The sequence below is a fragment of the Scyliorhinus torazame genome, chromosome 5 (assembly GCF_047496885.1).
Source record: "Scyliorhinus torazame isolate Kashiwa2021f chromosome 5, sScyTor2.1, whole genome shotgun sequence".
Taxonomy (NCBI): Eukaryota; Metazoa; Chordata; class Chondrichthyes; order Carcharhiniformes; family Scyliorhinidae; genus Scyliorhinus; species Scyliorhinus torazame.
The window spans coordinates 262,127,957-262,152,898 of NC_092711.1; the positions used below are offsets into that span (position 1 = coordinate 262,127,957).

The window sequence follows — 24,942 nt, forward strand, 5'->3', positions numbered from 1 at the left end:
GGAAAATTTATTTCTGTCTCCAATATGTATGTCCGTCAGAATTTTATACATCTCAATTATATCCCCATCCTCCGTCTCCTCTGCACCGAGGAAAATAACTGCAGTCTATCCAATCTCTCTTCATCACTAAAACTCTCCAGCCCAGGAACCATCCTGGTAAATCTCTGCACCCTTTCCAGAACTATCATATCCCTTCTATAATGTGGATTCCAGAACTACACGCAATACTTTAGCTGTTGGCCTAACCAACCTTCTATACAGTTCCTCCCTGTTCTTAAACTCTGTGCCTCGGCTAATAAATGCAAGTATACCATCTGCCTTCTTAACCACTTTATCCACCTGCACTGCTACCTTAAGGTATGTGTACATCCAGATCCCTCTGATCATTGGTGTTCCCCAGGGTCATGTCGTTAATCATGTAATCCTTGCCTTGTTTGTCTTTCCCAAGTGCATGACCTCACACATATCCGGATTGGATTCCATTTGCCACTGATTAGCCCGTCTATATCCTCCTGTAACCTAAGGCTATCCTCCTCACTATTTACCACCTCACCAATTTTTGTCTCATCTATGAACTTGCTGATCAACCCTCCTACATTCAAGACTAAATTATTTGTATAAACCACCATCAGCAAGGGCCCCAACACTAATCTGTGTGAAGTTTGTAAGTTCTCCACATGTCTGCGTGGGTTTGCTCCAGGTACCCCAGTTTGCTTCAGAGTCCAAAGATGTGCAATTATCCCATACTGTCCAAAGATGAGTAGATTAGGTGAGGTTTCTGGGATAGGGCTGGGGAGGGGAGGGGGGGGGGGGGGGAGTGGGCCTCGGTAGGGGTGGTCTCTTTCAGAGGGTCGGTGCATACTCAATGAGCTGAATGGCTGCCTCCTGCTTTGTAGGGTTTCTATGATCCCAGGGGGACCCCACTGAACACCGGGTTCCAGTCAGAAAAACACCTCTTGACACTCAACCTCTGCTTACTGCTGCTCAGCCAATTTTGGATCCAATTTTCCTTTGCTGTCAGTCTCCCATGTGGGACCTTATCAAAAGCCTTGTTCAAGTCTGTAGACTACGTCAAATGTATTTCCCTCATCTACACACCCGATCACCTGTTCGAAAAGTTGATCAGACATGACCTCTCCTTAACAAAACCATGCTGGCTGTTCTTGATTAAATCCTGCCTCTCCAAATGCAGATGAAATTTCTTAGAAATGTCTCTTAGAATTGCTTCCAATAGTTCCCCCACCACTTGAGGTTAGACTGACTGGCCTGCAGTTTCGGTTTATCCCTTCCCTTGAATAATGGTGTCTTCTTGAATAATTGTAGAGTGTTTTTTCATAGAATTTATTTCATAGAATCCCTACAGTGCAGAAGGAGGCCATCAAGTCTGCACCAATACTCTGAAAGTGGACCCCCACCTAGGCCCACTCCTCCAGCCTATCCCCACAACCCCACCTAACCTGCACACCTTTGGACTAGACTTTTAATCCTTAAACATCAGCAAAGGAGAACCTCGGGTGCATTTGACAGCTATATGTTTGAACTTTGTTAATGGTTTTGTGGAAACGTTCCAAAATTCTCATTATTAAAGGCTGCATAATCTGACTGGTTCAACTACCTGTAGCTTTTGCTATCTAATTATCTTACTGCAGATTGTGAAACCTGTTTAATGCTTGGATAGGAGCCTGAAAGCACGGTGTTTATATGTAATGAGGTAACTATATATTGTGGAGTGTTTTGTCTTGATTTTTTTTGTGTATTGGCAGAGAGAAGCTTGACCTTTGTGGCGTATGAATAATGCAGACTATAAAATGCGTGGTTGTTGGAGATGGTGCAGTTGGGAAGACCTGTCTTCTCATTAGTTACACAACAAATGCTTTTCCTGGAGAATATGTCCCCACTGTATTTGACAACTACAGTGCACAGATGACTGTGGATGGACGAACTGTCAGCCTCAACCTTTGGGATACTGCAGGGCAGGAAGAATATGACCGTCTCCGCACTCTATCATACCCACAGAGTAATGTCTTCATTATCTGTTTTTCTGTTGCTAGCCCGTCGTCCTATGCCAATGTCCGTCATAAATGGCAACCAGAGGTTTTGCACCACTGTCCAAATGTTCCTATACTTTTGGTGGGCACGAAGAAGGATTTAAGGAATGATTCTGAGACCATAAAAAAGCTCAAGGAGCAAAGCCTTTCCCCAACGACGATGCACCAGGGCGTCACCTTAGCCAAACAGATCAGAGCGGTCAAGTACCTGGAATGTTCAGCACTCAATCAGGATGGAATCCGAGAAGTGTTCGTGGAGGCCGTAAGAGCAGTCCTCTACCCTCATCGGAAGAAGAAAAGCAAAAATTGTGTACTTTTGTAGCTTGAGGATGTGAACACCTCGGTTGTACATAGATTGGAAGCATACTTTGAAGCCATGGGTCAGCTGTGCTTCAGATTGCATTGTGGTGTAACGCAAGGATCTTGCACAAAATAAGTTTGTATGACTGAAACTGGAAACTGTCAAAATGCTGCTTTATTTGCTGGGTGTTTTTACAGATATGCAGACCCTCATTGAGAGATTTAATCAGTAATGGCACTGGACTCTAGCTAGCAATCCCTGAGCTGGACTGAAAGTTTGTCTTTTAGGAGCCACAAGAATCTTCCATATGCCTTATTCACAATTGGCTTTTGGTGATTTTTGGAGACCATGATTTGGCTGCTTTGTTATTCACGCATGTTTAACGAATGGCCACTGCTGTTTTTTTTCCAATCCTCAGGTTTCAAGTTAAGATTTGCTTTCACAGATGTTTAACTGTTGGCTAACAGAAAGCAATGCAGATTTCACACATTAGCTCTGAGAGCATAAATTGGTACAGCCATTGATTCCTATGTAAAATCCTGAACTAATATCAGTTATAGTTTTAATCCATATTAAGTCTTGCTAGTGCCATATGTATTGGGACTGTCAAGATTGCTTTGGCAAAATAGATATCTTGCACTATGGAAAACCTAAAAAAGACAGTGTTCATGTTAAAATTAATTGTCAAATTTAAAATGGGCTAAGTAGAGATCACTGTGAGATGGCTCTTTTGCAGCCTATTTATGAAAGTGTTTTTTTTATTGATTTGGTGAAGCTGGCCTCTCAGTAGCCCCATATAAATTGGTACACAGAACAGCCATCCTAAAGTTCACTGGGGTTTGCTGAAAACTGGGTTTTTGTATAAATTAGATATTTTGTTCACTTGGTGGCCAATTTTTAAGAGTACAGCTCCAATCATTAAAAATGGATCTCACCTGTTTGAACAGATTCTCTATTGGCAAATTTTCCATCACTTGCATGCATACCAGCCATCATTTTTACATGGCACAACTAAACTCTGACAAGGTACGAATTCAGGAGTCAATTTGGCTAAGTGATTAAACTCATTTGCAGGTTCGAAGTAAGTTGCAGATGGTACTGACATAGGATTAAAGGGAAAATGTAAAAAAAAAAGGACATTTGCTAATGTATAGCAGCCAGCTTGTTTGGATTGTCATTGATCAAGTCAAGGTCTGAATTGTTTTCATCATCTCACATGTTTATAATCAAATAAACCTCTTCAGTACAGATAGCATTTTCATGGAGTTGAGCGGATATGTGCACAACCCTATCAGGTGTTCTTTGATAGGACAATTTGAAATCAATCCAGATGCTACTGTTTATTTTACTGAAGTCTGTAACACTCAATTGTTAGGTTCATCCTCACTATATTTTGTACCAGGTCATTCGGTCTCTGGATGATATCCATATTCCAGCAAACGAACATGGATAAAGCCATGTAATCACAGGCTTTGCCATTAAACCTTCCTAAGAACAGAGCCATCAAATCTATAATCTCTTGATACAGTAGTTTTTGTGAAACGATACTCGATCCTCTGTCTTGGTGTTGATATGAGAATAATGACTTTCATTGAACTGTTCAGAACAGAAACCTTTCTGTGTCTCTGATCTGTTGAATTTGGTTCTCTGGAAAAACAACTGAGCTGCTGATAAAAAGCAAAATAAGCCAAGAGTGAGTGAACTTGGACTGGTTACAAACAGTTTTTTGGTGTCGTGAAGACAAGTTAGCTGTTTGGTTTTGAGGGGAGAGACATGTACCGAAAGGGAGATAACACAATTGAGGGGAAAATGGTATTTATTGTGTGCAATGGCGCATAGTGTATAACCACTATAAAACCTTAGCAAGGGTTGCTTGCTTCTAATGCATTTAAAACTCTAAACTTTTTAATGCCGAAGGTTAACTTTGAAATTATTTCACTGACATACTTAAAACCAAAACTCTCTTCCATATCCTGCACAAGTTAACTTGTGTTATTAGTACCCTTATGTTATCTTGTGTACATGTTTCAGTAAGGCCATAGTTCTGTATATCACTCTTACATTTGGGATCCAATGTGTCCCTATTGGCATTGGTACAGTGATAGCTGAGGTCTGTGTAGAGCAAAATGCTGCAGGTTTTTACAGGTAAAACTGAGAACTCTGAAGCATTTCGTGTTTTGTCTTGTCATTATCATGCTTTTCACTGTTATAACTGTGGTGGGCAATGCTAAAACTATGCACTAGAAACCAGAATTGTGTTTTTAGAATAAACAATTGTTAAATTAGGACTGAAATGTTTTGAAATGATTCATGAAAATTGTACTGTACTGCTGAAATAAAATTAAGTCTCATTTGTTTATAATTGAAGTGTCTATGTGGTTCTTGAACTCTGGGTGACTGGTGTGGCAAATAGGGCAGACTTTAATTTTGGATGTTATATACATAAAAATATAATTAACATTGAATACAGAAGCATATGAAGGATTTGTAATGGAAAATTTTAACATTGTGATGCCATTTTTAATATTAGGTCATGGTATATTTTGTTGAGATTGTTCGTACATTTAAAATGTAGGTCAGCAAAAAGCGAATGCGTTTTGCTTTTCCTGTGTTTTAATTTGACAGTTTTTCAGTTCTACACCAAACCTCAATCTAATGTGGTTGCTTGTGGATCAATTCTCATTTCAGTCTTACTCAGGCATTTATCTGCAATCTGCAGGTTGATACAGATGCATTATGAAACCTTACCCACATCAATACTAAATAACTGGGTGCTTTGCAATATTCAGCAACACTGGAGGTTTTATATCCTGTCTGCATTCTACTGAATGCATATTTGTTGCTTACAGTCTTTGTTTTTGTATGGGTCTTTTTCAAACAGAGAAAAATCACAAACTATGCCTGTATTGGAGTTTGTAAAAATGGGGTCCATACCCATTAAGTGTTCATATGGCTGGTGGATTGTCTTCTTTCATAAGATAGTAGCAAAAAACAAGTCAAAGATAAATATCTATGCCAAGTATCCATACCAAAGCTTCCAGTCTGTAATTGGGAGGTTACCGGTGAATTTCTTGAGGACATATTTTGATCTCCAGTGTCACTTGATGTGACTGCTTTAATCTTCCATCTATGAAGAAGGTGGTAGCATCTATTATGTTCGGTGCTGAGGCAGTTGATGATTGTCCCATTTGTGTAGAAGGTTTCATCTTTCATCTTGCACCGAGGGATCCTCCCTATAAGGTAAGCTACAATCCTTCTAAGTATTACAATCCCAGACCAGACCCCAACAGTGGCTAGGACACTGGACCGAAACCCTAATATTTTCATTGATTTGTCAGACTGCGGAAAGAATGATTCGCTCCAGGAGTGATTGCATGAAAAATAGGGCTTTGGTATTTCTAAAACAAAACATCATGAATGAATAAAATAGTAAGTTTTTTAAAAACACACCTGAAAATAACAGCTTATAATTATCCCTTAACACTACTCAATTTCCAATTACATTAAAGAAAATAAACATGCAGTTCTCAATATATCTTAAAATTAGCTTGGCAAAGAGTGATACATGCTTTCTAAAACAAATTTGGCTACTGTTAAGACCACTTCAGACTCTGGCTGAATATCTTCAGAAAGCAGGATCATCTGCCATGTTTCAGCTTCTTCCTGGTCTCTGGACAAGACTGCTATGCTTTACATGTTATTACTCTTTTATAGTTATCCTACTGTGAGAGAATTGTGGATTCAGGGTCAGGCAGATCAGAATTCAGCTTCTCTAAAGCTGCCTTTGCATTCCTGGGCTCCACCCAGCAAGGAACTCTCCCCAAGCTGAAAAACAAATTATCCCTGCAGGCTGCAAAGCACATCAAGTCCCTAGGGACTTCCCCAGTCAAACCACATTCCTCTGGTCAGTTTCACCTGATTCCAGGACGTTCCCAGGCCTTTAAAAAAAAAAACAAAGACTTTTTAAAAAACATGACCACTGCAGTCAAACACACTAGCCTCAGGCTTTTAACTGTTAAATTGTCCCAATATTTAGGAGCCAATATTCTTAAAATCCTCCATTTGTCACAAAAGCATTGATAGTGGTCATTAAGGCTCCAGGAAGATTACTGGTGGACTTGAAAGGGTGACCTAAAATGGCCACCTAGATTTGAGATGGGTTGGTAGTAGGTTGGACAACTCGGTCGGGATCGACATGTCTTCGGTGATGTAGCGGTTTTATTCAGCGGAGGGACTGCATATTCATGGTGTTGGTGTCACAGTGCAATGTTTACAAGCACAGCCAGCCAGAGTATTGGTGCCAATACAAAATACATTGGTGATAATTTTGAAAGTTCAGTTGTGTGTCAATAGATTTGACATGGAGACTTGGTAACCTTGCCAGAGAGCAGTACCTCACGTGCAGTACGTTGGGTTGATTGCTGTTTGTATGGGTTTGGGCATCTTCCGTTCATGGATCTGGCCAGTTTCTGGACTAGGTTGACCGTACTGATTTCTTCCTACTTTTCTGAAGGTGCTGTCAAATATGACAGGCTGTGATCAAGACTTACCTCCTTAGGAGGGGTTTTATTTTGGGATTAATTTACTTCTGCGCTGCACATTGAGACTTTCAAGACTCCATCTACTTGATGGGTGTTGAGGTGTAATGTTGAAGTGACTGGCAAGTCACCATTAGTGGAATTAGGTCTCCATCCTTTCAACTACTGGTCAGGATCATAAAAGGGAATCCCAAGGTCTTCAATGAGCATAAAAATAATCAAAGGCTGGTAAAAAGAGTATGGCCGATTAAGGATATAAAAAAAAAAGGGGGGGGACTTGCATGTAGAGACAGGAGAAATGAGAGGCATTAAATGGGTACTTTAGCCCCTGACTTTGTAAAGACATGCACTTAGGCTGAGAGGAGATAACTGATACGCCAGTAGAATTTACAATGGAGAGGGTGGAGGTGTTACTTTACCTACAATTGATAAAGTGCCAGGTTTGGATGAAATTCATTCAAGGTAACGGAGGGAAAGTGAGTGGAAATTGCAGAGGCACTAGTGAAAATCACCCGGTCTTAGACATTGTGGTGCCAGTGGACCGGAGAATTGTGAATGTTATGCCCTTTTTCAAAAAGGTGTGCAATGAGGTGTGCAACGATAAAGTTGGCAACTACAGACCAGTCAGTCTGACTTCACTGGAAGGGAAACTTCTGGAATCTATAATTTGGGACAACATCAACAGTCATTTAGACAGGTCTAGGACAATTGAGGAAAGCCAGTATGGATTCATTAAGGGGGATATCGTGTTTAACTAATTTGCTGGACTTCTTTGAGGAGGTATAATGCAGAAGGTTAATGAGGGAAACACTGTTGATGTAGCATACATGGATTTTCAAAAGGCTATACAGTGTCATCCAAGAGACTTGTGAGCAAAATTCCAGCTCGTAGGTACTTGGATGAGAAATTGGCTGAGTGGCAGGAAACTAGTTTTGTGATAAACAGCCGTTCTTTGGATTGGAAGGTTTGGAGTGGAGTTCCCTCGGGGTCCGTGTTGGGAGCCTTGCTCTTCCTGATGTGTATTAATGACGTAGACCGGTGCTTAGGGCATATTTTCCAAATTTGCAGATACAAAGATTGGAAACAAAAACTATGATGATGATCTTGAACTTCAAAAGGATATTTGGTGGCTTGGGCAGACATGTGGCAGAGGTTCAATGCTGAGAGGTGTGAGGTGATTCGTTTTGGCAGGAAGAATGTGGAGAAACTTAAAGGAGGTGCAGGAACGGAGGGAACTTGGTGGGCAGCATGATGGCACAGTGGTTAGCACTGCTGCCTCACAGCTTCAGGACTAGTGTCCGTTTTGGTGGGGTTTCGGGGATGGTGTGGGGGAGTGGGCCTGGGTAGGGTGCTCTTTCAGAGGGTTGGTGCAGGCTTTATGAGCTGAATGGCCTCCTTCTGCACTGTATTCTATGATTCTGTATGTACACAAGTCATCAGAGATGGCAAGACATGTTGAGAAAGCAGTTAATAAAGCATATAGTATTTTAGGCTTTATTAAAAGGGGCATTAAGTACAAAAGTAAGGAGGTCATGTTGAACTTGTATAAAACAATAGTTGAGTCTCATCTGGAGTAGTGCGTCCAGTTCTGGGTACCATATTTGAAGGAAGTGAAGGCATTGGAGAGAGTACAGTGGAGATTCACAAGAATGATTCCAGGGGTACTGAGAACTGCAGCAAGAGGATGGATTGGAGAGGTTGGGTCTGTTATCTTTGGAAAAAGGAAGGCCAAGAGGAGACTTGATGGAAGTATTCAAGCTCTTGACAGAGTAAATTGTGTGAAGCTGTTCCCACTCGAGCATAGAGAAAAAGAGGGCACACATTCAAAATAATTGGCAAAAGGAATAAAAGTGATTAATCTCAAAAGAGAATTTGCAAGGTTACGGAGATATGGCAGTGGCGTGGGATTAGGTAGAATTCTATTTCAGAGACCCACTGCAGACTCAATGGGCCTGCACCAAAAATTGGTGATTCAGAGAGGATGGCATGACAATTCAGAAATGAAGTGCATTTGCCATTGAGGTAGAGATCAGTAGCAGGTGGCATGGTGACAGTGATTAGCACTGCTGCCTCTCAGTTCCAGGGACCCAGCTTCAATTCCAGACCCAGGTTCAATTGCAGCCTCAGGTGACTGTGTGGTTTGCACTATCTCCCCGTGTCTGTGTGGGCTTCCTCCAGGTGCTCCCATTTCCTCCCACAGTCCAAAGATGTGCAGGGTAGGTGGAGTGGCCATGCTAAATTGCCCTTGGTGTCCGAATTAGGTTAGGTGGGATTAAGGGGATAGGGTGGGAGCCTGACCCTAGGTAGGGTACCTTTTCAGAGGGCCAGTACAGACTCGATGGGCTGAATGGCCTCCTTCAGCGATCCCTTAAGGCAAATTTAATTTTCTTGCGTCTGAGAAACCCTGCCATGTCACTTACCCAAACCCCCAACTTTGTGGGTTCCGAGTACCTCCAGCCTAGGAAGATCTGTCTTCGGGCCACCAGGGAGTCAAAAGCCAGGACACGGCCTCTCACCCCCTGGGCTCACGGATCTTCTGACACATCAAAGATTGCCACCCCTGGATTTGGCATTGCCCTCAGCTTTAACACTTCTGACATGACATCAGCAAATCCGTGCTAGAAGCCCCGCAGCCTCGGACATGCCTAAAACATATGGACATGGTTCTTAGGACCCCTGCACAGCGCCCACACCTATCCTCCACCCCTCAAAGAACCTGCTCATCTGGGTCACCGTCACGTGTGCCCTGTGGACCACCTTGGACTGTATCAGGCTGAGCCTGGCATACAATGAGAATGCATTGACATGTCTCAGGGCCTCCTCCCATAATCCGGCCTCCAACCCCACCCAGCTCTTTTTCCCACTTTCTCTCCACCTCCCCTAGCGGGGCTCCTCCACTCCATCAGTTCCTGGTCCGTGATGTCTAGCACGAGGGGACATACCTTTAAATTGAGGGGAGACAGATATAAGACAGATGTCAGAGGTAGGTTCTTTACTCAGAGAGTAGCAAGGGCGTGGAACGCCCTGCCTGCAACAGTAGTGGACTCGCCAACACTAAGGGCATTCAAATGGTCATTGGATAGACATCTGGACGATAATGGAATAGTGTAGATGGGCTTTAGAGTGGTTTCACAGGTCGGCGCAACATCGAGGGCCGAAGGGCCTGTACTGCGCTGTTGTTCTATGGTCGATCTCTGAAACCTTCCCCGTCTCCTACTCCTGGTCTCATCACCACCTTATCCTGTAGCTCCTGGTGCGGCAGGTTCGAAATAGTGTTTCTATTCTAACCTGAACACCAATGAGTCACCCACTGTTGAAGGAGCTGTGCTCCGAAAGCTTGTGACTCCAAACAAACCTGGTGGACTTTAACCTGGTGTTATAAGATATATTTCCAAGTCAGGAGGGTAACTCTGCTGACCAGTTTTATTTCAAAACAAAACAGTAAGACCTATCCTCCAGATCAGTGGGTGGCGCTCTGGTCCTCCCGATCAGTGGGTGGTGCTGTGGTCCTCCCGATCAGTGGGTGGCGCTGTGGTCCTCCCGATCAGTGGGTGGCGCTGTGGTCCTCCCGATCAGTGGATGGCGCTGTGATCCTCCAGGGCACGAAGGTTCAGAAACATGACACAGGCAGTTTCGCTGTGACACTGCGACGTGGATGGCGCTGTGCTCCTCCCGGTCAGTGGGCGGCGCTGTGATCCTCCCTATCAGTGGATGGTGCTGTGCTCCTCCCGGTCAGTTGGTGGCGCTGTGATCCTCCCGGTCAGTGGGTGGCTCTCTAATTCTCTCGGTCAGTGGGTGGCGCTGTGATCCTCCCGGTCAGTGGATGACGCTGTGGTCGTCCAAGGCAGTGGGTGGTGCTGTGCTCTTCCCGGTCAAAGTTGGTGGCTCTGTAATCCTTCCGGTCAGTAGGTGGCGCTGTAATTTTTCCGGTCAGTGGATGGCGCTGTAATCCACCCGGTCAAGGGGTGGATTACTGTGATCCTCCCGGTCAGTGGGCGGCGCTGTGATCCTCGGTCAGTGGACGGCGCTGTAATTTTTCCAGTCAGTGGGTGGCGCTATTATCCTCCAGGTCAGTGGGTGGCACTGTGATTTTTCCGGTCAATGGGCGGCCATGTGATCCTCCCGGTCAGTGAGTGGCGCTGTGATCCTCCCGATCAGTGGATGGCGGTGTGATCCTCCAGGGCAGTGGGTGGCGCTGTGATCCTCCAGGGCAGTGGGTGGCGCTGTGATCCTCCAGGGCAGTGGGTGGCGCTGTACCTGGAGGTTGCCCAGTTTTGCCTGTCGTGCAGGATGAGCGGCACCGGGTGTTCGGTAAGTCTGTGCCGGGATCTGTAGCTGGGAGAGTGGACCGAAACCCTCGGAGCGGGTCTTGTGCTGTGGCTGACGGATAATTTGACTTGGGCGCAATAAGGATTGATCTCCGTGGGTCCACAGAATTGAGGCGGCGGCGGCCCCGGAGCGGGAGCGGTGGATGGGCCGGAATTTCAGCTGAAGAAAAGCTCCAAAGGTGAAGCAGAGGAAGCAGAGGTTAGTTAATATTCCGGAAAGAGTCTCAGTCACTGGGTTGGAACTGGAGGATCTGGGGTTGGAACTCAATCGAGTCTTTGGACTTTGCTGCATCTGCAGAATCTCCCCTTTACTATTTACCAAACAGACTTTATTTTGCTGCAGGGGGGTTTGTTTCTCCCCATTTCCATTTGTGACTCAGGCAGATTCTTCAGGTGCTTCCATCCCAATGTAGAGAGCGGGTTAGTGGTTGTCAAGTATCTTCATTCAGTGGACTCAATCTAATTCAGTGGCCTTTAATCTAATCCATGTTCGGTTGCTTTCTTTACGTTATTCGTCCCAAGGGTTTGGGCTAGTAATTTAATAGGATTAACAATATATACATGCAATGCACTAAAACATCTCAAGATACTTCATAGTGTAATTAAATAAATATTGACGTGCCACGATTTGGTAGAAAGAACATGGAAAGACAAAATAAAATAAGGGATAGAATTCCAAAAGGGGTAAAAATAAGTGTCGCCAGAGGACCAGAGTCTGCCTGCTCTCCCCTCAGAGAGCTGACTGATAGTTCGAGATGTGGAGATGCCGGCGTTGGACCGGGGTGAGCACAGTACGAAGTCTTACAACACCAGGTTAAAGTCCAACAGGTTTGTTTCGATGTCACTAGCTTTCGGAGCGCTGCTCCTTCCTCAGGTGAATGAAGGAGCAGCGCTCCGAAAGCTAGTGACATCGAAACAAACCTGTTGGACTTTAACCTGGTGTTGTAAGACTTCGTACTGTGATAGTTCGAGGGTCACCACACTTCTGGCGAGAGGCAAGGTTGAGAAGATGGGGCCTTCAAGTAACCTCAACCTGTACGGGAATTGAACCGGCTGTTGGTGTTGTTCTGCATCACGAACCAGCCATCCAGCCAACTGCAAAAGAGCCAAATGTGATGTGAGGAAAAACTTTTCATACCAATGGTCTGGGTCAGGAATGCACTTCTTTTAAAAATAAATTTACCCAATTCATTTTTTTCCAATTAAGGGGCAATTTTAGCGTGGCCAATCGACCTAACCTTCGGGTTGTGGGGGCAAAACCCACGCAAACACGGGAGAATGTGCGAACTCCACACTCCTGGTGGAGTTGGGTTTAATCAAGGCATTCAAGAGGGCATCAGATGATTACTTGAATGGAAATATTTTGCAAGGATATGGGGAAAATAACACTAAAGCATTATGCTCGTTTGGAGAGCTGCTGCAAACACGATTACCCAAATGACCTCCTGTGCCGTTCCAATTCTGTGATTCTGTGACATTGAGCTGAAGGAGGGAATATTAGGATAGTTGAACAGAAGCTTAGTCAAAGAGGTGTGTTTTAATGAGCATTTTAATGGAGGGGAGATAGGTATAGGGATTTAAGGTGGAAATTCTTGTGCTTATGGCCTAGATCAGGTTGCCAACATTAAGAACAAAAGGAGCCAGTTTTTAAATTTAGTGCAATATTTTAAGAGACACGGTGCTGTTATGCAAATATCAATGTTGAGAGCATAGCTGATGTGTATGTCGGTGCTGGCCCCTATTTGTGGGAATTATCGGTTTGCCCCGGCAGGGATGGATGCGACATGCAGGTGGTGGCACAGGGACAGGAATGGGTGGGGAACTTGTTTGTTGGTGGAAGATTTACAAGCTTAGGGGAATTGCAGGAGAAGTATGAGTTGGGGGGGCGGGGGGGAAGATCAGATATATACAGTTACGGGATTTTGTGGCGAGGGAGGTGTCTTTGTTCCCATGGCTGCCGGATCACAGTCTGTTGGACAGGTTATTATGAGTTGTGGAACAGGAGGATCGCAGACATCTATGGATAGCTGGTGGGCACAGGGAAAATGGCAATCGAGGAGGTAAAGCGGAAGTGGGAGGAGGAGCTGGGCATAGAGTTGGGATGGGGGTTGTGGAGTGAGATTATGCACTGGATCAATGCTAAGTCTCCTTTTGCCAGGATGAGCTTGGTATAGTTTAAGGTGGTGCATAAGGCTCACCTGACGTGGGCACGGATGAGTGGGTTCTTTGCAGAGGTAGAGGATAAGTGCAAGGGATGTTGAGGGAGGCTGGCAAATTATGTCCACATGTTTTGGTCATGTCCGCGATTATGATTCCGGGTCCAGATATTTGTAATGCTTTCGAAAATTTTGGAGGTGGGGATGTCACTGGTGGCGATCTTTAGGGTGTCAGAATTGCCTGAGCTGTTGGAGGGGAGGGGGCTGATGTAGTAGCTTTAGCCACGTTGATCGTGGGTTAAGAGGAGAAAAAGGAAAAAAAATGTCAAATTGTGGGGATTGTTATGTTTTGAAGTGATTATATGTTTATGTATGCCCTGGTTTGAATAAAAACACTTTAAAAAAAAGAGCATAGATGATGTTAAATGCTAGGGTATTCCAAAACACAGAAGGAAACTTTGAAATGCTTGTTTTTTTCAACTTGGTATATTGTGAAGAAAGTGTGAAGAGTGGTGAAGGATGTCCCAGACTGTTTGTGATGATTTTAAACAAAATAGATGTTTATTAAACAGTTAAATGCACAAAGTCAGCTAAAAATATTTAACTACATTTATGGCTATCCACAATATCTTCACATTTACCCAGATCCAAACCCCTCTATTTTCCTACCCTCAGCTAAACCTCTCCAAGCAACATCCCATAGGTTTTAAGACTAAAAGCAATATCCAGCAATGAATGCCACACCAGGCACCTATATCATTTGGGGTTGCTTTCAATTTAAAATAGAGAGAACTGACTTCTCAAAACAGGCTTTCTCCAGGCACAGCTTGTTGGGAGTGGGCACAGCTTCCTGCTGTATGGGCTGCGGTCTCAAAACAGCTATCTTGCATAGGGTAAACTTGCCTCTGATATATTGGCCGGGACTTTCAAGCAGCGGAGGTTGCAAACAACAGGTAACCTAATTGACAGCCAATGGCGGGCATGCCTCCGTCACCCTAAAACACGCTGCCCGGAGGGGGGGGGGGGGCACTTGGGGCTGGAGATTCTGCCCACTGTTTTTCCGTTTGATCTTCCCTTACCTGAACTAACCTTCTCAGAAGTCCCTCTTAATTACCTTTGTCATCAATGTAATTTGTGGTGAGTAAATGGACTTTAGCAGGGGCTGAATATAACAGTACAAAAGCAAAATACTGCAGATGCTGGAAATATTCATCAGGTCTGCCAGCATCAGTGGAGAGTGAAATTGAGTTAATGTTTCAGGGATAATAACCTTTTGTTGGAACTGGCCCTTTCCCTGAAATTTGTTTTCATCTTCCCTTCTATAAGTGTTCTATCTTCTGAAGCACAGTGTAAGATCCTGGAGTGAGTGAGGTTGTGGCCTTGTTGCTGCTAGGAGAGAGGAATCAAGTGGGAGACTGGGTAAAGAATGAGCTAACTGAACAATGTCGAGCCAGGTGGCAGTCAACAGATACAGCATTGTGGATTTGACACACCAGGGTTAATAAACTCTAAGTGGACGAAAGATGCTCAGAATTGCATATAAATTGTAGGGTGGAAACATGCTACTCAACCCATTCAGTCTGTATCCTGATTCCATTTGACTGCTCTGTCCCCATATACCTTTATTCCACCTATTTAACTTATTGGATTGGCAAGTCTGCTTCAGTCAGCAACTCTGGTATTGCATTCCATAACCTCTTGACTCCCTCCAAAGAGAAAAACAAAATTTCTCCTGTTCTTTGTCCTAAATCTTTTACATTTAACCTTGTATCTATGTTCCCATGTTTTGGTTTACTCAACCACTGGAAATGGTTTGTTTCTATGGTCCCATTCTTTCACAATTTAATACATTTCTGTCATATTGCTCTTTCATATCCTCTGCTCTAATGTAAACAGCTCCAATTTTTGTCATCTTATTGGTACTGCCTCATACCAGGCAGGGTCATCGTGAATTTGTGCTGCATCCTCTTTGCCTCTGTTACGATCCCAGCTGATGTTACTACTGGAAAGTCAGATTCCAGAGTGGAATCCTGGCTCAATGCATTGTAACTTTTGTTTTTAGAGCTGTGGATGAATAGAGTTGCAGGACTGCCGATTAACTTAACAAAAGAGTCGACATAGATCGGAGTATTTCCGACTATATAGGGGAACAAGACAGGGATGCCCGCTGTCTCCATTGTTGTTCGCGTTGGCAATTGAACCTCTGGCCATGGCGTTGAGAGACTCCAGGAAATGGAGAGGGGTGATTAGAGGGGGAGAGGAACACCGAGTCTCGTTATACGCGGATGACCTATTGTTATACGTGTCGGACCCAGCGGGGGGGATGATAGAGGTTATGCGAATTTTGAGGGGGTTCGGGGATTTCTCGGGGTATAGGCTAAACATGGGGAAGAGTGAATTATTTGTGATACATCCAGGGGACCAGAGTAGAGAGATAGAAGGCTTGCCTCTAAGGAAAGTGGAAAGAAACTTCCGATACCTGGGGATTCAGATCGCTAGGAGCTGGGGAACCTTGCACAGACTTAATCTGACACGGTTGGTAGAACAAATGGAGGAGGACTTCAAGAGGTGGGACATGCAGCCTCTATCGCTGGCGGGCAGGGTGCAAGCAATTAAGATGATGGTCCTTCCGAGGTTCTTATTTGTATTTCAATGTCTCCCTATACTAATCACTAAGACCTTTTTTAATAAAATAGACAGGAGCATCACGAACTTCGTGTGGGCAGGGAAAGTTCCGAGAGTAAGGAGGGGGTTCCTTCAGCGTAATAGGGACAGAGGAGGATTGGCACTACCGAACTTGGGCGATTACTATTGGGCCGCCAATGTGGCAATGATACGTAAATGGATGATGGAGGGTGAGGGAGCGGCGTGGAAAAGACTGGAGAGAAAGTCCTGTAAAGGGACGAGTTTAGAGGCGCTGGTGACGGCGCCGCTACCGATCTCACCTAAAAAGTTTACCACGATCCCGGTGGTGGCAGCAACATTGAATATCTGGGGACAGTGGAGGCGACAGAGAGGGGTGCGGGGAGCCCTGGTGGGGTCCCCAATCAGGAACAACCATAGGTTCGCCCCAGGAAGAATGGATGGAGGATTTCAGAGCTGGTACCAGTTGGGAATTAGGAGGGTGGGAGATTTATTTATAGATGGGACTTTTGCGAGCTTGGGAGCATTGGAGGAAAAGTATAAGTTGCCCCGTGGAAATTTCTTGAGATATATGCAGGTGAGGGCGTTTACTAGACAACAGGTGAGGGAATTTCCGTTGCTCCCGACACAGGGGATACAGGACAGGGTGCTTTCAGGGGTGTGGGTCGGAGAGGGCAAGGTGTCAGAGATTTACCGAGAGCTGAGGGAAGAGGGGGAGGAGTCGGTGGGCGAACTAAAAGGAAAGTGGGAAGAAGAACTAGGGGAGGAGATAGAGGAGGGTATGTGGGCTGATGCCCTAAGCAGGGTAAATTCGTCTTCCTCATGCGCCAGGCTTAGCCTGATTCAATTTAAGGTGCTACATAGGGCACACATAACGGGAGCAAGATTGAGCAGGTTCTTTGGAGTGGAGGACAAATGTGGGAGGTGTGGCGGGAGCCCGGCAAACCACGCACATATGTTTTGGGCGTGTCCGGCACTGGAAGGGTATTGGAAGGGAGTGACGGGAGTGATTTCGCGGGTGGTGAAGGCCCGGGTCAAACCAGGCTGGGGGTTAGCTCTATTTGGAGTTGCGGAAGAGCCGGGAGTGCAGGAGGCGAAAGAGGCCGACGTTGTGGCCTTTGCGTCCCTAGTAGCCTGGCGCAGGATCCTACTCATGTGGAAGGAGGCGAAACCCCCCGGACTGGAGGCCTGGGTAAATGATATGGCGGGGTTTATTAAACTGGAGCAGATAAAGTTTGCCCTGAGAGGATCGGCTCAAGGGTTCACCAGGCGGTGGCAGCCATTTCTCGACTACCTAGGGGAACGTTAGAGGGAAGACAGATGACCAGCAGCAGCAACCCGGGGGGGGGGAGGGGGGGTGGTTTAGTTTAGTTTAGGTCAAAGATAAAGGGGTTTTGTTACTTGTGTATTGTTAAAAATTTCTGTATTGTTATTGTTGCGTTTGCTTTGTAAGAGGGGAAAAATTGTTGTTTGGGAAAAAAATTTCAATAAAACATATTTAAAAAAAAACTTAACAAAAGAGTAAAACAATTATGTGTTACGACATCCTGGGCAAGTGCGTGGTCAATTCCAGCCCCACCTGTCCTGGAGTCACAACGAAAGTGAATTAACCAATAATTCTTATAAAAATCCCCAAAGTCTCTGACCCTTGGCTGCCCAATAATTACAGTCACCAGGTTTGTAAGTTGAAACACAATTACTGTTTATTTATAACAAGAACTATAATGACCTATACGGCAAATACAACTGGTTAACTATTAACTAATTCTTAACTCCCCACTTTAACCTGCCTCCCACCCTCTATACATACACACACACAAGACTCGATGGGCCGAATGGCCTCTTTCTGCTCTGTAAATTCTATGAAAAATCTATGAAAAAAGACAGATAAACACACAGGGTGGAAAGGGATAAAATAGTAATCAAAAGGAAAAAGAGTTTTTGTTTCAGATTATAGTTTTTAGCACACCTTTCTTCACAGAAAGCTTGCAGATTAAAGACTCATTCATTCATGTTCGCTGTAGTTAAGAAATGCAGTACTCACATCTTTTTTGGAGTGGCACCTTCTCTTCAAACTTTAGTTTGTGGTTTATATTCAGGCCTCTAGTTTCATGAATACAGCCCTCATAGCAGGCTTTCTGGAGAGAGATAGCAATCATAGCAGGCTTTCTGGAAAGCGATTCGGAGGAGAAAGAGTAGCAGGACCTTTCTTCATGCTGCCAGGATCAAAACTGAATCTCTTTGGGACTCTGAAAAGCATTCCACCATGATATAATCCAATCACCACCTGTTACCAGGCAGAGCACGGCCTTTTGGACCCATGCGTTGGCCACCAACCTACAGACATGCAGGCACCTTTGTTAATATGAGCTAACTGAAATTTTAACTCCTTAGCACACAATTACAGTAACACAAATTAAGTTTAAACTTGTACCTTATTTTAATAACGACAATTCCAACCAATGTTATTTCCAGTGTTATTTCCTAACACCTAACATCCTTCCTGTAGTGTGGAATCCAAAGCTGCACACTACTCTGAACTGTGGTCTTAGAAAGAAAAACAATTATATCTTGTTTTTTATATTCATATGTCTTGTATCTCTTGCTGTAAAGCATAGTATTCCATTCGCTTTGTTTTCTTCGGGAATCTGAATGCCCAAACCGCTCTGCTGTTCAATATCATCGAGCTTACCCCCCCAAAATAAAAATATACCACCTCATATTTACTGACATTGAATTTGATTGGCCATGTTTTTGCCCACTCTCATCTTCTCAGTAGCTTACTTTGATTCTGAAATGTTTTTGTTTATGCCTTCTATTTTAGTAACCACTGCAAATTTGGTCATCAGTCCATCTTGCCCTATATCCAAATCACTAAGCTGAAGTATTCCCAGACCAGAATCATGTGGGACTTGACTAAACATCTTCATCCAACCTGAGAAACTGCCCTTAAATCCTAATACTTCCTCCCTTTTAATCGGTTTTATACCAATTTATTGCTTCCTCATCATTGAATATTCCTTGATCACCTGTATTTATATGGAAACCCAATGTATCCCTCAGAATTGTCCCAAAGAGCTTTGCATACAGCGAGTCAATTTTAAATAGTGTGACTGCTAAAACTGGCACTGAGGGGTAGGTGCAGACTAGATAACTGAGGTGTGGATTTGTCATCCATCATCTCATCCACCCCTCCCTTGCCTCCTCTTCCTATCCCTAGCCAGTCTGTCCTTTCCATGCCATACCTCGCATCCCCTCCATGTCATTTCCCATCCTATGCTATCCTCCTCCCATGCTATTCCATCTTCCCATGCCATGTCCATCATGTCATCCTTCCTTCATCCGTTGTCACCCCTCTCAAGTCATCCCCATATCACAACATCTCCATATTTACCGTTCATTGCACCCCCATCCCTCCATCCACTCCTTTCCAGCAGAAGGTAATTGGCTGGTATTTTGAAAAACCTAATTAAACTTCAATAGGACTGATTATGCCCAATCTAAACATCAGGTAGCACTGGCTCACAAAAGATCTTAACGAGGGCAGCATGGTGGCGCAGTGGTTAGCACTGCGACTGCGGCGCTGAGGACCTGGTTTCGAATCCTGGCCCTGGGTCACTGTCTGTGTGGAGTTTACACATTCTTCCCATGTCTGCATGAGTTTCACCCCCACAGCCCAAAAGATGTGCAGGTTAGGTGGATTGGCCGCACTCAATTGCCCCTTAATTGGGGAAAACAAAATAATTAGGTACTCTAAATTTATTTTAAAAACCCGAAAGATCTCAACTTTACTGCTCAACTCTGGGGGGGCCAGGTGGGTACCTTCACTGGTCACTCACGCTGCTGTTTTGGTTGCTGACTGAGCCGGCAGTCGTTGCAGAATGATTTTAGGTAATGATCAAGCATACTCCTCTTCCAGTTACCATACGTTAGCATCACCAGAGGGAAATGAGAGGAAAGGGCCAATCTTGGTTCCTCTCAGTGAGTTTCCCCCCCACATGTCACCGTTCCAGTCCTGTGCACGTCCATGTGCCTCTGTGTGTTCCAGAGAACGCCATCAAATAAATTCACCAAGCCCATTAAACTGGCCAATCAAAACAGTCAGAAAAAGGTTAAACATTATTTTTTTTTATTAAATATTTTATTGAAAATTTTTGGTCAACCAACACAGTACATTGTGCATCCTTTACACAATATTATAGCAACACAAATAACAATGACCTATTTTATAAACAAAAAATGAATAAATAATAAATAACAAAAATGAAAACTAGCCCTAATTGGCAACTGCCTTGTCACAAGTAACACTCTCCAAAAATATAATTTAACAGTCCAATATATAATTATCTGTAGCAACGACCTATACATACTATACAGTATATATTAACAACCCTGAGAGTCCTTCTGGTCCCCCCCCCCCCCCCCGATCCTGGGCTGCTGCTGCTGCCTTCTTTTTCCCATTCCGTCTATCTTTCTGCGAGGTATTCGACGAACGGTTGCCACCGCCTGGTGAACCCTTGAGCCGACCCCCTTAGGACGAACTTAATCCGCTCTCGCTTTATAAACCCCGCCATGTCATTTATCCAGGTCTCCACCCCCGGGGGCTTGGCTTCTTTCCACATTAGCAATATCCTGCGCCGGGCTACTAGGGACGCAAAGGCCAAAACATCGGCCTCTCTCGCCTCCTGCACTCCCGGCTCTTGTGCAACCCCAAATATAGCCAACCCCCAGCTTGCTTCGACCCGGACTCCTACTACTTTTGAAAGCACCTTTGTCACCCCCATCCAAAACCCCTGTAGTGCCGGGCATGACCAAAACATATGGGTATGATTCGCTGGGCTTCTCGAGCACCTCGCACACCTATCCTCCACCCCAAAAAATGTACTGAGCCGTGCTCCAGTCATATGTGCCCTGTGTAATACCTTAAACTGAATCAGGCTTAGCCTGGCACATGAGGACAACGAGTTTACCCTGCTTAGGGCATCTGCCCACAGCCCCTCCTCGATCTCCTCCCCCAGCTCTTCTTCCCATTTCCCTTTTAGTTCATCTACCATAGTCTCCCCTTCGTCCCTCATTTCCCTATATATATCTGACACCTTACCATCCCCCACCCATGTCTTTGAGATCACTCTGTCCTGCACCTCTTGTGTCGGGAGCTGCGGGAATTCCCTCACCTGTTGCCTCGCAAAAGCCCTCAGTTGCATATACCTGAATGCATTCCCTTGGGGCAACCCATATTTCTCGGTCAGCGCTCCCAGACTCGCGAACTTCCCATCCACAAACAGATCTTTCAGTTGCGTTATTCCTGCTCTTTGCCACATTCCATATCCCCCATCCATTCCCCCCGGGGCAAACCTATGGTTGTTTCTTATCGGGGACCCCCCCAAGGCTCCAGTCTTTCCCCTATGCCGTCTCCACTGTCCCCAAATCTTCAGTGTAGCCACCACCACCGGGCTTGTGGTGTAGTTCCTTGGTGAGAACGGCAATGGGGCTGTCAGCATAGCCTGTAGGCTAGTCCCCCTACAGGACGCCCTCTCTAATCTCTTCCACGCCGCTCCCTCCTCCTCTCCCATCCACTTACTCACCATTGAAATATTAGCGGCCCAATAATACTCACTTAGGCTCGGTAGTGCCAGCCCCCCCCTATCCCTGCTACGCTGTAAGAATCCCTTCCATCTCTCGGGGTCTTCCCGGCCCACACAAAACCCATGATGCTCTTTTCAATCCTTTTAAAAAAAGCCTTCGTGATCACCACCGGGAGGCACTGAAACACAAAGAGGAATCTCGGGAGGACCACCATCTTAACCGCCTGCACCCTCCCTGCCATTGACAGGGATACCATATCCCATCTCTTGAAATCCTCCTCCATCTGTTCCACCAACCGCGTTAAATTTAACCTATGCAATGTGCCCCAATTCTTAGCTATCTGGATCCCCAGGTAACGAAAGTCCCTTGTTACCTTCCTCAACGGTAGGTCCTCTATTTCTCTACTCTGCTCCCCTGGATGCACCACAAACAACTCACTTTTCCCCATGTTCAATTTATACCCTGAAAAATCCCCAAGTATCCGCATTATTTCTGGCATTCCCTCCGCCGGGTCCGCCACGTATAGTAGCAAATCGTCCGCATACAAAGATACCCGGTGCTCTTCTCCTCCCCTAAGTACTCCCCTCCACTTCTTGGAACCCCTCAACGCTATCGCCAGGGGCTCAATCGCCAGTGCAAACAATAATGGGGACAGAGGGCATCCCTGCCTTGTCCGTCTATGGAGCCGAAAATATGCAGATCCCCGTCCATTCGTGACCACGCTCGCCACTGGGGCCCTATACAACAGCTGCACCCATCTAACATACCCCTCTCCAAAACCAAATCTCCTCAACACCTCCCACAAATAATCCCACTCCACTCTATCAAATGCTTTCTCGGCATCCATCGCCACTACTATCTCCGTTTCTCCCTCTGGTGGGGCCATCATCATTACCCCTATCAACCTCCGTATATTCGTGTTCAGCTGTCTCCCCTTCACAAACCCAGTTTGGTCCTCGTGGACCACCCCCGGGACACATTCCTCTATTCTCATTGCCATTACCTTGGCCAGGACCTTGGCATCTACATTTAGGAGGGAAATAGGTCTATAGGACCCGCATTGTAGCGGGTCCTTTTCCTTCTTTAAGAGAAGCGATATCGTTGCTTCAGACATAGTCGGGGGCAGTTGTCCCCTTTCCTTTGCCTCATTAAAGGTCCTCGTCAGTACCGGGGCGAGCAAGTCCACATATTTTCTATAGAATTCGACTGGGAATCCATCCGGTCCCGGGGCCTTTCCCGCCTGCATGCTCCTAATTCCTTTCACCACTTCTTCTACCTCGATCTGTGCTCCCAGTCCCACCCTTTCCTGCTCTTCCACCTTGGGAAATTCCAGCCGATCCAAGAAGCCCATCATTCTCTCCCTCTCATCCGGGGGTTGAGCTTCATATAATTTTTTATAAAATGTCTTGAACATTACATTCACTCTCTCCGCTCCCCGCTCCATCTCTCCTTCCTCATCCCTCACTCCCCCTATTTCCCTCGCTGCTCCCCTTTTCCTCAATTGGTGTGCCAGCAACCTGCTCGCCTTCTCCCCATATTCGTACTGTACACCCTGTGCCTTCCTCCATTGTGCCTCTGCAGTGCCTGTAGTCAGCAAGTCAAATTCTACATGTAGCCTTTGCCTTTCCCTGTACAGTCCCTCCTCCGGTGCTTCCGCATATTGTCTGTCCACCCTCAAAAGTTCTTGCAGCAACCGCTCCCGTTCCTTACTCTCCTGCTTCCCTTTATGTGCCCTTATTGATATCAGCTCCCCTCTAACCACCACCTTCAACGCCTCCCAGACCACTCCCACCTGGACCTCCCCATTATCATTGAGTTCCAAGTACTTTTCAATGCACCCCCTCACCCTTAGACACACCCCCTCATCTGCCATTAGTCCCATGTCCATTCTCCAGGGTGGGCGCCCTCCTGTTTCCTCCCCTATCTCCAAGTCCACCCAGTGTGGAGCGTGATCCGAAATGGCTATAGCCGTATACTCCGTTCCCCTCACCTTCGGGATCAATGCCCTACCCAGCACAAAAAAGTCTATTCGCGAGTAGACTTTATGGACATAGGAGAAAAACGAGAACTCCTTACTCCTAGGTCTGCTAAATCTCCACGGGTCTACACCTCCCATCTGCTCCATAAAATCTTTAAGTACCTTGGCTGCTGCCGGCCTCCTTCCAGTCCTGGACTTCGACCTATCCAGCCCTGGTTCCAACACCGTATTAAAATCTCCCCCCATTATCAGCTTTCCCATCTCTAGGTCCGGAATGCGTCCTAGCATCCGCCTCATAAAATTGGCATCATCCCAGTTCGGGGCATATACGTTTACCAAAACCACCGTCTCCCCCTGTAGTTTGCCACTCACCATCACGTATCTGCCCCCGTTATCCGCCACTATAGTCTTTGCCTCGAACATTACCCGCTTCCCCACTAATATAGCCACCCCCCTGTTTTTCGCATCTAGCCCCGAATGGAACACCTGCCCCACCCATCCTTTGCGTAGCCTAACCTGGTCTATCAGTTTCAGGTGCGTTTCCTGTAACATAACCACATCTGCCTTAAGTTTCTTAAGGTGTGCGAGTACCCGTGCCCTCTTTATCGGCCCGTTCAGCCCTCTCACGTTCCACGTGATCAGCCGAGTTGGGGGGCTTCCTACCCCCCCCCACTTGTCGATTAGCCATCACCTTTTTCTAGCTCCTCACCCGGTTCCCACGCAGCTGTATCTCCCCCAGGCGGTGCCCCCCCGCCCATCCTCTCCCATACCAGCTCCCCCCTCTCCCCAGCAGCAGCAACCCAGTAATTCCCCCCTCCCACCCCCCCCCCCCCGCTAGATCCCCCGCTAGCGTAATTACTCCCCCCATGTTGCTCCCAGAAGTCAGCAAACTCTGGCTGACCTCGGCTTCCCCCCGTGACCTCGGCTCGCACCGTGCGACGCCCCCTCCTTCCTGCTTCTCTATTCCCGCCATGATTATCATAGCGCGGGAACCAAGCCCGCGCTTCTCCCTTGGCCCCGCCCCCAATGGCCAACGCCCCATCTCCTCCACCTCCCCTCCTCCCCCCATCACCACCTGTGGGAGAGAGAAAAGTTACCACATCGCAGGATTAGTACTTAAAACCCCTCTTTGCCCCCCACATTCGCCCCACCACTTTGTTCGAACGTTCTTTTTAATAACCCGCTCATTCCAGTTTTTCTTCCACAATAAAAGTCCACGCTTCATCCGCCGTATCAAAGTAGTGGTGCCTCCCTCGATATGTGACCCACAGTCTTGCCGGTTGCAGCATTCCAAATTTTATCTTTTTATGAAGCACCGCCTTGGCCCGATTAAAGCTCGCCCTCCTTCTCGCCACCTCCGCACT

At 45.9% G+C, this 24,942-nt stretch overlaps 2 protein-coding genes across 8 annotated transcripts in view; both read left to right on the forward strand.

Moving 5' to 3' along the window:
* rhogd (ras homolog gene family, member Gd) overlaps positions 1 to 4,711 on the forward strand; it is a 29,330-nt gene extending 24,619 nt beyond the window's left edge. For all 4 annotated transcript variants that reach the window (XM_072505466.1, XM_072505465.1, XM_072505469.1 and 1 more), the window contains exon 2: positions 1,764 to 4,711. In XM_072505466.1, the coding sequence (XP_072361567.1) occupies positions 1,795 to 2,370 (576 nt within the window). In that variant the 5' untranslated portion in view covers positions 1,764 to 1,794 and the 3' untranslated portion in view covers positions 2,371 to 4,711. The remainder of the gene's footprint in view (positions 1 to 1,763) is intronic.
* Positions 4,712 to 10,581: 5,870 nt separating this feature from the next.
* Positions 10,582 to 24,942, forward strand: part of taf1 (TAF1 RNA polymerase II, TATA box binding protein (TBP)-associated factor) — a 222,772-nt gene continuing 208,411 nt past the window's right edge. For all 4 annotated transcript variants that reach the window (XM_072505461.1, XM_072505464.1, XM_072505462.1 and 1 more), the window contains exon 1: positions 10,582 to 11,414. The gene's annotated coding sequence lies outside the window, so the exon portion shown is untranslated. The remainder of the gene's footprint in view (positions 11,415 to 24,942) is intronic.